The sequence below is a fragment of the Arachis ipaensis genome, chromosome B1 (assembly GCF_059453495.1).
Source record: "Arachis ipaensis isolate K30076 ecotype BB chromosome B1, ASM5945349v1, whole genome shotgun sequence".
NCBI classification, from domain to species: domain Eukaryota; kingdom Viridiplantae; phylum Streptophyta; class Magnoliopsida; order Fabales; family Fabaceae; genus Arachis; species Arachis ipaensis.
This window is the reverse complement of record NC_142436.1, coordinates 144,524,957-144,537,088: the sequence shown is the minus strand read 5'-3', so window position 1 is coordinate 144,537,088 and position 12,132 is coordinate 144,524,957. Positions and strand designations below refer to the sequence as shown.

The 12,132-nt window shown below is 43.2% G+C and overlaps 1 protein-coding gene and 1 non-coding gene across 2 annotated transcripts; both read right to left on the bottom strand.

Annotated features, from left to right (window-relative positions):
• Positions 1–2,419: 2,419 nt before the first annotated feature.
• On the bottom strand, positions 2,420–3,640 carry LOC107614077 (uncharacterized). The gene is made up of 3 exons (XM_088503174.1): positions 3,410–3,640; positions 2,813–3,364; positions 2,420–2,764 (listed from the first exon to the last, which is right to left on the bottom strand). Exons 1-3 carry the CDS (start codon positions 3,638–3,640, stop codon positions 2,420–2,422), a joined length of 1,128 nt encoding a protein of 375 aa, XP_088359300.1.
• A 6,371-nt stretch (positions 3,641–10,011) lies between these two features.
• On the bottom strand, positions 10,012–10,119 carry LOC148578742 (small nucleolar RNA R71). Its single transcript, XR_015903694.1, has one exon. It is a non-coding gene; the product is annotated as a small nucleolar RNA R71 (small nucleolar RNA).
• Positions 10,120–12,132: the final 2,013 nt, after the last annotated feature.

Genomic DNA, 12,132 nt, shown 5'->3' with positions numbered 1-12,132 from the left:
CTTGTACCATCTTGCGAGACTGAACGACAGATGGTTCCGACTTGACGAGCCTCTGGTCAGTGCATTCATCGAGAGGTGGCGTCCTGAGACGCACACCTTCCACATGCTGTTCGGCGAGTGTACCATCACCCTTCAGGACGTCGCATACCAGTTGGGGTTGCTGGTGGACGGTCATTACGTTAGCGGTTGCCTGACAGACTTCCACCTATACATTGAGGGTGGGAGGCCTGCTTGGACGTGGTTCCATGAGTTACTAGGTGTCTTACCTCCTGAAAACCAAGTTCAGAAATTCGCAGTCAACTGCACATGGTTCCAGGAGACATTTGGAGAGTGTCCCGACGGGGCTGACGAGGAGACAGTTAGGCGCTTTGCCCGTGCCTATATCATGATGTTGTTGGGGACGCAGCTGTTTGCCGACAAGTCCGGCAATCGTATACACATCATATGGCTCCCCTTTGTGGCTAGACTTGAGGAGATGGGTGGCTACAGTTGGGGGTCGGCAGCTCTAGCATGGTTGTACCGATGCATGTGCCGAGTCGCCAATAGACATGTCGTGAAGTTAGCTGGCCCGTTACAGTTACTGCAGTCTTGGATCTTTTGGAGGTTTCCTTCCTTTAGGCCCACTGGGTATGATGCGTTTAGCTGGCCCCTTGCCTCGAGGTACCTTTATTGTTTTGCATTACGTTTCGTTATGGTATTCACTTTCAATTATACAAGCAAATTCATGTCCTTTAGAATGACTTACGAATGCATTAACAAGTTTTAGTTATTACACAGGTGGTCTGGTTACAATCCTGGGATTAGCAGCAAGGGGCCTAGGGTGCAGATGGCTCGGCTGAAGATCGACTTGTTACAGCCTCGGGATGTAAGTACGCTGAGCCCATATGTTTATCTTGTCGTTGTTTAAGTTTATTTACTTTAAAAGAGACCTCTAATTGAATTTATATGGTATTTTCAGTTCATATGGATGCCCTATAGCGCACTTGACGTCATCCAGGTTGTCCATCCGGAGGTCTTGGAGCCTCGGCATACGATGTTATGGCGGTGTGTGACGTCCCTGATATATTTTGCGGTTGTTGAGTAGCATCAGGTTGATAGAGTGTTACCGCAGTTTGGTGGCGTACAGCCCCCACCGCGTCTCGCCCTGAACATCGACTTCTTGATGTCGAAGGACGGGAGAGGAGGTCACCGTTGGTTCCCGTCGCACTTAGCATACTGGCATCTTCACTGGCAGGAGCGTTCGGTGCACATTTTACAGTTCGATATTGTGGCCGACCCGGGACCCTCACATGATTTCTTGGCATGGTGGCATCAGCATGGAAAGAGATTCCTGTCGCCAGAGATGTACTTGGGGGATCCACGAGGTATTCCTATTCCGGATGAGGCGACTCAGAGAGGTGCAGGCCGAGTTCCTGAGATGGACCTAGTCCACGATGTTCCTGACAGACGTCATGTTGAGAGGCGAGCTCGAGTCGGGACACGTCGTAGCCAACGTGAGCATGCCTGGCTCGATCATGCTATGGAGGAGGTTGAGGACGCAGGTAGGGGTCGCGGGAGACGACATGGGCGTGGAGGCAGGAGGAGGGGGGTCGATGCTAGAGATGATGTCCATCAGCCTGGGAGGGATGCAGCTGGAGGAGGAGAGGCAGTCGGGGTTGACAGGCCCCATCAGGGGGGCATGATGGTGAGTGGTATGGATCAGGTATGGGAGATCCTTTGACTCACACTGACGCTGGTCTTGGTGGTGGACCTCTGGGAGATTATTTCATCGGTGTTCCCGGTGACGATCAGACACTTCAGGACAGTACTCCATGGGCGAGTCCGAACTCCATGTTTCCAGACTTCCTTGCTAGTGACGGGATTGTGGCGGAGTTCGGTGGACCTCATTTCCTTGAGGTCCATAGGTGAGTCCGAACTCCATGTTTTCAGACTTTCAGAATGCCCGGTATGCAGCCGGAGGTAGCCATCCCCCATCGGGTGCCTCAAGTGCTGCCTTGATACCTATCTGAAATAACCAACAGACCCGGCTGAGGTGTCACGTGCTGACGGAGGTGGGAGAGAAAGAAGGACCATGACTCCGAATTCTCACCCTCAACGAGTGCGAATGCCACAGGGAGTATGTTGGAATTCCCGTCCTGTGCAATTGCCACAAGCAACGTTCCCCATACTTGCCATATAGATGGGTGCCGTCAATACTCACCAACGGCTTGCAATGACGAAATGCCTCGATACAGGGGGGAAAAGTCCAGAACATCCTATGAAAATAAGCCTGAGACTCGTCCTCCTGTCCCCCAACTCGAACAGGGCAAGTCCTGAGGACTGCTACAGTACCAGGCATCGTCAACTGAACTCCTAACACCCACCGAGGGAGCTCGCTGTACGACTCATCCCAGTCCCCATAGATGATAGCAACCGCCTTCTACTTCGCCATCCACACCCTCCGATAAGTAGGCCTGAAGCCAAAGTGTGCTGCCGTGGCATTTAGAAGCACCTTGATGTTGACGGATGCGTCAGCCCTAACCATTGGCATAATAAATGTCGCTATCACATGGTAGTCCAAAATCCTATGGTCGCTGGAGATAGAGGTGGCGAGACAGGTATGCGGTCCGTTGTACCGCTTGACTTCCCAGATGCCCTTACGTTGCCGGAGACTCAACCGAATCAACCATGTGCACCCATTCCCAAACTCAGAACACTTTCCCACGTACCTGCGGTAGTCAGACTCGACAACCTTGTACTGTACCCCTCGGCGGATGCTGTAGGTCTTCACACTCAACAGCGCCTCATCTTTATCCTGAAATTGTTGACCAACCTGGAACTCTGTCATACCGGCAGACCCTTCCGTTTCTCTAGCGCCAAATCCACCAAGCTGACCAGGATATTCATCCTGCCTCATGGCATCCAGGTCCAAAGAAGAAAAATGGGGTGGGTACTGCTGTATGCCAGAACTAGATCCACCAGTAGCCCTTATCGGATCACTCGCTCCAACATCATCGCTGCTTTCATCAGCGATCATATCCGGCTCGACATCATCGTCATCTGGATCATCAAACAATCCCTCTCCAACTCCAGCCGGTGTAGGACACTGTGCCTCGGTCGGAAGATGTTCCCCACATCCAACCTCGTCTCCTACATTGCCACTGAGATCGACAGCAAACGATGGGGAGGCGGCAGGCTGGACCGCTGGCTCATACACTGAAACGGAGGAGGAGGCAACCGCAGGTCTCGAGCTCGAACCTACCACCGTGGCTATAGTATTGGCATTCCGGTTCGACCCACCCGAGCTAGATACCACGTCAACCAACTTTGCCAACAGCTCTGGTGTCCTCACCTCGGGAAACTGCCTACGAGAAAGAAACATGACCTGCAAGTCCTCATCACTCCCGATCGTGAAACAATCATACTTCACCGTATCATGGAGCACCGTGGTTGGAATGCGATAGAAAAACTTCTTAACCCTTTTCACTCCTTCCAGACCAAGCTTGACAAGCACGGAGCTAACGAGATCATCGTAGCTGGTCGTGGGGCTCACGATAATACATAGAGGATCCTTATCAGTGAACTTCACGCCGGAGCGAGTTTTTCTCTTAATCGATCCTCTATGGTGTACTAGCACTAAAAAACTATCCTCACTAGCCATCTCACCTACTTTCACAGCAAAATGAGTTCACACTATATATATATAGAGCTCCACTCCACACTAATTCGAATCAAGTTGGTTCGCACCATATTTATATAATTCGAATCAATTCAATTCGAATTAGAAAGGAATTGTAATTCGAATCAATAAGCCTCGAAATACGCAATTCGAGACCATTTGTTACTAATTCGAATTAACATAGTTCGATGTATCTATCTCTAGTTCGACTCTTCTTGACTCGAATTACGTGTGATTTTTGCATGCATGATTCGATGCAACTTGCTTCGAATTACGTGATAAGTGTGATAGGGAGTAATTCGAATTCATACGACTCGAATTATGTTCAAATTTAGTTCGAATCCTTTCGATTCGAATTACATAATTATGTCATCTGGTTGATTGTCGTAGCAAAATTCGATTTGGCTGATATGCGTAAAAATGAGCTCTCCTTGGCTCATTTGAGTTTTTTACCCTAATTTTTATCTCATATTTACGTAAAAATAAATATCACAATTCAACAGGCTCTATAGTATAATAACAATAACAATAACAATAACAATAACAATAACAATAATAACAATAATAATAATAATAATAATAATAATAATAATAATAATAATAATAATAATAATAATAATAATTTTTATGAGATGTTTAAGTATTTTTTTAATTGGTTGTACACTTTATTATTGATTTTTGATATTAATTTTAAATTTACATTTAAATAGTTATTGTTGTCCATAGCTTAATGATGAAAATTTAAGTAGAATAAAAATATTAAATTATAAAATTTAATATTTAAATAATTAAAATAAAACTATAATAATATAATATTTAATGTTATTTCACTGTGAGCACCTATTTAATTATTTTTTTAGGAAAATATTTTGTTTAATTTGCCTATCCTAATTCGATTTATGCATGTTGGTTTCCAACAACGTAAATCGAATTAAGTTACGTCGATTTGCTATGAAACACACAAAATTTGCATAAGATCTAGCGCTCTAATACCATTAGTGATACCACTTATCCCAAAAGTTTTAGCTGATGGGAAAAGATAATATTAATGGTTATATCTCTAATACTCCCCTAAACCTGCATTGTACGCATTGTACAAATATTCCGTTGGCTCCTCCTACTTTTCTTTTAGTTTATCCTACTTTATTCTATTTTTAACTAGAAAAATGTTAGACTTAGAAAATCATCAAAACTTAAACTTATTGTTTTTATCTATTAGTTAATTATTAATATTTAAAAATATAAAATAATCAGGATTAATCTAACATTTTTTGGGCAATTTACGCAAATAAAACAATTGGGAAGAAAGCTTATGCAAATACAACTTTACAAATTGCAACTTTCTAATTTGTATGTAAACCGTTATACCCTGTCGCGGATTCCATTTACACGTAAACCACTATACCCTGTCGCCGTTGACGTTCAGAAACACCAAGACCATAAACCGCTACACCCTGTAGCGGTTTATGAAAGGGATAAATGTATAGGGTAATCCGCGATACCCTATAGCGGATTATGAAGGAGTTGGCTCACTATATAAACTACGTGAAGCTATAGCGGATTTTATTTTGTGAAAATTGTAAGTGAGATAGAGAGAAAGTAGAGAGAAGTTAGAGAGAAAAGGTTGGGTTTTGTTTGAGTTTTTTGGAGTTCTGCAAGCGGAACCATGGATAAATAGGTTTATATAAAATAACATTTAGTCATTTAGTATTATATAAACTATCTTTTATATAATGATCTTTTTATACTATCAAACTACAGAATAAAAATAAAAAAATCTTTTATTATATATACAATAAAAAAAATATTTGCAGTATGATTTTAATTGACTTGGATCATGTTGATTTTATTTTTATTTTTAATTTAATTTATTTTAATTTAATCAATTTAAAATTTTTAAATTATTTAAAAGAAATAATTTTGTTACGTAGGTAACCTGAAATAAGCGAATTGGGATTAAGGGATTGGCCCAAATGTCAAAGGAAGGTTGGCTCTGGCTTATTCACGTCCGAGAGCCGCCGTCCGAGTTGTGTATATGGAAGAATGGAGGGTGGTACCTGCAAAGACACTCCGATGCCTAAGTCAGCAAGGGGTTAAGCATTTTTAGAAGGTATTGGAACTTAGAGATACCTGAGGGGTGTCAGTGTATTTATAGTGGTGATCCAATAACCACCGTTGGAGTAGTTCCACTTCTGAAGGTGAATAACCGTCTCTTTATCTTAGGGTTGTTGAGATATGGCTTCTAGAAGTGGGTTGAGAGATTTTAGGGGTAGTTACTTATTTGAATAAGTGTTGCCTGCCAGCCTATCTTGAACTCGACTTCTTTGGAGGAAGGTCTATGTCGACCCCGACTTCTTCAGACGAGGTCGGGTGGGTGGAAAAGGCCAATCTTTGGATTGGGCCTTTTTGGTTCATTTGGATTTGGGTCATAGTGTTGGACCAGGATATGAACAGTGCCCCTACTCAAGTCCGATCTCTTTGGTTATGAGTTGGATTCGAGTACTAATTGAACTCGGGGTTGTTCAATTCGGGAACCAACGTGATTTCAGTTTGAAACCGACGTGATTCTAGGCTTCTCAACTGCCACGTCTAATCAAACGTTGCTTCTATTTGGGGTTTCGTATTCACACGTGGGGGCAGTTACATTGGTAACGACGCGTTTCTTTAATGGTCGCGTCGTTTTACTATTGTACCCCTGTTGTATTATAAATACTTTTCCCTCTCTTTTCTCTGTTTTTCTTTCGTCTTCGAAGTTTCTTGCCTGCTCTGTTTGTTCTTTCTCATTCACAAGAAAAAAAATCCTTTAGCTTTTCTTCTCGGGGTGCTTCGTTGCTACCGTGATTGCTCCTCCTTAAGCCCATAGACAAAGGTTAGCCATTTCTTTATCTTCTTCTATCACTTATGTTGTGCTTTGCTTTGCATGTTGGAGGAGGTTTATATGCTTTTATGATTTCCCATTTGTAATGTGAGGTGTTAGTGCCTTCGTAAGTGTGTTAGTCGGTTTGGCGATTCTGTTCCTTGTTTTGCTTTTTTAGAGAAAGACTGCTTTGTCTTTGGAAGCCTCGTTTTTTATGATCTTTTTATTTTTCTTTGTAGGTCGTATCACTTTCATACCTACTTCTTTTTGTTGGAAAAATGTCTTACCATATCCCTGAGTCTCTTTCGAGATGGGTAGATGATATTGTACTTGAGGAGGAACCTTTAGTGGACACCGACTACCTTTCTGAACTTCGTATTCATCATAGGATCTGTAGCTTAGAGGCCGATGAGCCTAAATACGAATTGTTGGCCTTGGGTCCTGGAGATCGGGTTTGCTGTGGGAGGGTTGCTGATTCTGACCCTCACTTTTTCTTTATGTATGATTGCTTCTTTACCCGTCTGGGGATTTCTTTGCCTTTTTCCGATTTTGAAATGGGGGCATTGTCTCACTGCCGAGTTGCTCCTACCCAACTTTACCCCAACTCTTGGGGTTTCATGAAGATTTACCAACTTGTCAGCCGAGAGCTAGAGTTTTCGACTTCTTTAAAGGTCTTTTTCTATCTTTTTCATCTGACCAAGCCATTTAGCGCTCAAAATAATAAACAACAGTGGATATCTTTTCGGGCCATTCAGGGTCGGAAAATTTTTTCTATTTTTGACGAATCCTTCCATGATTTCAAAAACTTTTTCTTCAAAGTCCAAGCTATAGAGGGTCACTATCCCTTTTTCCTTGATGAGAACTCCATTCCCTGATTTCCTCGTTATTGGTTGAAGGCCTCTTCTGTAGATAAGTATGGCCTTGATGACTTGGAGGAGATTGAGGAGGCCGTAGTGGGGTTTTTCCGAGAAGGTTGGGGTTTTTCGTGCAGACCCAGCTAGGTAGTTTTGTTCCATTTTTGTAGTTGTCTCTGAAGGTATCCCATTTGTTATATTGTAAGCTGATTGCTTTTTTATTTCTTTCTTTTAGAAATGGTGAAGAGTGGATCCAGTGCTGCCTACTAGAAGGTCCAAGAGGCCAAGAGGAAGGCTCGGGCCCGAGCTGATGCTGCGAAGGCTGCTGGCGCTCCTCCTCCTCCTCGTGATCTGGGGACCTCTTCTTGCCCCATTATGGTAACCTCCACCTTTGCTTCTTCTCTCCCTCCTCCTGCCCCTATTCCCCCAGTTCGACCTCTTTCCAAACCGAAGAAAAAGAAACGAAAGACCTCGAAGTCCAATTCTATTGCTGGGGAATCTGGCTTCGATGGTCCTAAATTCGTTCAGAAGCACATCTTCCCTCATAGCCAGATTGCTATGGATGATGCTTCCCTTCGAAATCATCTTCAAATCTTGGTTTGAGGAGGGGTTCGGACTGCTGGGGTCTGCACTGCTCTCCTTGATATATTTGCGCTCTTCTAAAAAAACTATAGAGGAATTTTAGGGGAGGCTTGTGATGAGCGGATAATTTATACGCTTTTTGGCATTGTTTTTAGTATGTTTTTAGTAGTATCTAGTTACTTTTAGGGATGTTTTCATTGGTTTTTATGCTAAATTCACATTTTCTGGAGCTACAGAACTCCAAATGGCGCGCTTCCAACGGCATTAGAAAGTAGACATCCAGGGCTTTCCAGCAATATATAATAGTCCATACTTTGTTCGAGAATTGATGACGTAAACTGGCATTCAACGCCACTTATACGCTGCAGTCTGGAGTTAAACGCCAGAAAAGGATCAAAAACCAGAGTTGAACGCCAGAAATGGATCAAAACCTGGCGTTCAACTCCACAAATGGCCTCTGCACGTGGATAGCTATAGCCCAGCCCAAGCACACACCAAAGTGGGCCCCGGAAGTGGATTTCTGCACTTAGACTTAATTCTGTAAACCCTAGTAACTAGTTTAGTATAAATAGAACTTTTTACTATGTATTATTCATCTTTGGACCATTGAATCTTTTGACCATTGAGTCTTTTGATCACGTTTTAGGGGCTGGCCTCACGGCCATGCCTGAACCTTCATAGCTTATGTATTTTCAACGGTAGAGTTTCTACACTCTATAGATTAAGGTGTGGAGCTCTACTGTACCTCGAGTATTAATGCAATTACTATTTTCTTCTATTCAATTCAACTTGTTCTTATTCCAAGATATACGTTGCACTACAACTTGATGAATGTGATGACCCGTGACAATCATCATCATTCTCATCTATGAACGCGTGCCTGACAACCACCTCCGTTCTACATTAGACCGGGCGCATATCTCTTGGATTCCTTAATCAGAATCTTCGTGGTATAAGCTAGAATTGATGGCGGCATTCATGAGAATCCGGAAAGTCTAAACCTTGTCTGTGGTATTCCGAGTAGAATTCGATGATCGAATGACTGTGACGAGCTTCAAACTCCTGAAGGCTGGGCGTTAGTGACAGACGCAAAAGAATCAAGGGATTCTATTCCAACCAGATCGAGAACCGACAGATGATTAGCCGTGCTGTGACAGAGCGCGTGAGCATATTTTTCACTGAGAGGATGGGATGTAGCCATCGACAAGGGTGATGCCTCCAGACGATTAGCCATGCAGTGACAGCGCAGAGGACCATTTTCCAGAGAGGATACAAAGTAGCCATTGACGACGGTGACCCCCCATATACAGCTTGCCATGGAAAGGAGTAAGAAGGATTGAGTTGAAGCAGTAGGAAAGCAGGTGTCCTAGAGTCATACAGTGTCTCCATTCGCTTATCTGAAATTCCTACCAATGAATCTACATAAGTATTTCTATCCCATTTTATTTATCTGTTATTTCATCTAAATATCTAATCCAATTACAATATAATCCGCCTGACTGAGATTTACAAGATGACCATAGATTGCTTCATACCAACAATCTCCGTGGGATCGACCCTTACTCACGTAAGGTTTATTACTTGGACGACCCAGTGCACTTGCTGGTTAGTTGTGCGAAATTGTGAAGTTATGTTTGGACCATGGTTCTGCGCACCAGTGTTTGGTGCCATTACCAGGGAAAGAACCAGCAAATAATTTTACAAATACAAATCTGAGTGATCACGATTTCTCACACCAGCTTGTCCTTTATCAAAAAGAGGAGAAGCAGCTTCAAGAGGAGGTGGCTTGGCTGAAGGATGAGCGGGCCCGACTTTAGGAGAGGGAGAAGAAGCTTATGGGTCAATGTGCTATGGCGGAGGGCCTGAAGGAAAAGGCAGAGCAGAATTATGTAAAGACGAATGGAATAAATCCTGAAGTCTACAGGCTCATGCTTTTCCCTTTTGCTGTAAGAGACAGAGCTAGAATATGGGTGGACTCACAACCTAAGGATAGCCTGGACTCCTGGGATAAGCTGGTCACAGCCTTCTTGGCTAAGTTCTTTCCTCCTCAAAAGCTGAGCAAGCTTAGAGTGGATGTTCAGACATTCAAGCAAAAAGATGGTGAATCCCTCTATGAAGCTTGGGAAAGATACAAACAGATGACCAAAAGGTGTCCTCCTGACATGCTTTCAGAATGGACTATTCTGGATATATTCTATTATGGTCTGTCTGAATTCTCTAAGATGTCACTGGACCATTCTGCAGGTGGATCCATTCACCTAAAGAAAACGCCTGCAGAAGCTCAAGAACTTATTGACATGGTTGCTAATAATCAATTCATGTACACTTCTGAGAGGAATTCTGTGAATAATGGAACGCCTCAGAAGAAGGGAGTTCTTGAGATTGATGCTCTGAATGCCATATTGGCTCAGAACAAAGTGTTGACTCAGCAAGTCAACATGATTTCTCAAAGTCTGAATGGATGGCAAAATGCATCCAACAGTACTAAAGAGGCATCTTCTGAAGAAGAAGCTTATGATCCTGAGAACCCTGCAATAGCAGAGGTAAATTACATGGGTGAACCTTATGGAAACACCTATAATTCATCATGGAGAAATCATCCAAATTTCTTATGGAAGGATCAACAAAAGCCTCAACAAGGCTTTAACAATGGTGGAAGAAATAGGCCAAGCAAGCCTTTCCCATCATCTTCTCAGCAACAGACAGAGAATTATGAACAAAATAATTCTAATTTAACAAACTTAGTCTCTGATCTGTCAAAGGCCACTTTAAGTTTCATGAGTGAAACAAGGTCCTCCATAAGAAATCTGGAGGCACAAGTGGGCCAGCTGAGTAAGAAGATCACTGAAACCCCTCCTAACACTCTCCCAAGTAATACTGAAGAGAATCCAAAAGGAGAGTGCAAGGCCATTAATGTAACCAACATGGCCAAACCTATATGGGAGGAAGAGGACGTGAATCCCAGTGAGGAAGACCTCCTGGGACGTCCAGTGATCAATAAGGAGGATCCCTCTGAGGAACCAAAGGAATCTGAGGCTCATCTAGAGACCATAGGGATTCCATTAAACCTCCTTATGCCCTTCATGAGCTCTGATGAGTATTCTTCTTCTGAAGAGAATGAGGATGTCACTGAAGAGCAAGTTGCCAAGTACCTTGGTGCAATCATGAAGCTGAATGCCACATTATTTGGTAATGAGACTTGGGAAGATGAACCCCCCTTGCTCATCAATGAACTTAGTGATCTGGATCAACTGGCATTGCCTCAGAAGAAACAGGATCCCGGAAAGTTCTTAATACCTTGTACCATAGGCACAATGACCTTTGAAAGAGCTCTGTGTGACCTTGGATCAGGGATAAACCTCATGCCACTCTCTATACTGAAGAAACTAAGAACTCTTGAGGTACAGGAGGCCAACTTCTCATTAGAGATGGCAGACAGATCCATGAAAATAGCTTATGGAAAAGTAGAGGACATATTAGTAAAGGTTGAGGGCCTTTACATCCCTGCTGATTTCATAATCCTAGATACTGAAAAGGATGAGGATGAATCCATCATCCTAGGAAGACCTTTCCTTGCCACAGCAAGAGCTGTGATTGATGTGGACAGAGGAGAATTGATCCTTCAAGTAAATGAGGACAACCTTGTGTTTACAACTCAAGGATCTCTCTCTGTACCCATGGAGAGGAAGCATACAAAGCTTCTCTCAACGCAGAGTCAACCAAAGCCCCCACAGTCAAACTCTAAGTTTGGTGTTGGGAGGTCTCAACAAAGCTCTGCAACTCTGTGAGGCTCCATGAGAGCCCACTGTCAAGCTATTGACGTTAAAGAAGCACTTGTTGGGAGGCAACTCAACGTTTATTTATCTAATTTTATTTTATTTCTATTGTTCTTTTGTGTTTTATTAGGTTCATGATCATGTGGAGTCACGAAAAAAATGAAAAAATTAAAAACAGAATAAAAAATAGCAGAAGAAAAATCACACCCTGGAGGAAGACCTTACTAGCGTTTAAACGCCAGTAAGAAGCATGTTTTGGGCGTTCAACGCCAGAACAGAGCATGGTTCTGGCGCTGAACGCCAGAAATGGGTAGCATCTGGGCGTTTGAACGCCAGAAGTGCACCCTGGAGGAGAGCTGGCGCTGAACACCCAGAACAAGCATGGTTCTGGCGTTCAACGCCAGA

Bases quoted from the DNA above. Each gene is read 5' to 3' on its own strand.
- LOC107614077 (XM_088503174.1), bottom strand. From the start codon at position 3,640: ATGGCTAGTGAGGATAGTTTTTTAGTGCTAGTACACCATAGAGGATCG. The intron at 3,365-3,409 runs GTGAAGTATGAT...GAGGACTTGCAG, and splicing joins CCACGGTGCTCCATGATACG to GTCATGTTTCTTTCTCGTAG. The intron at 2,765-2,812 runs GTTGGTCAACAA...TTGAGTGTGAAG, and splicing joins CCGGTATGACAGAGTTCCAG to ACCTACAGCATCCGCCGAGG.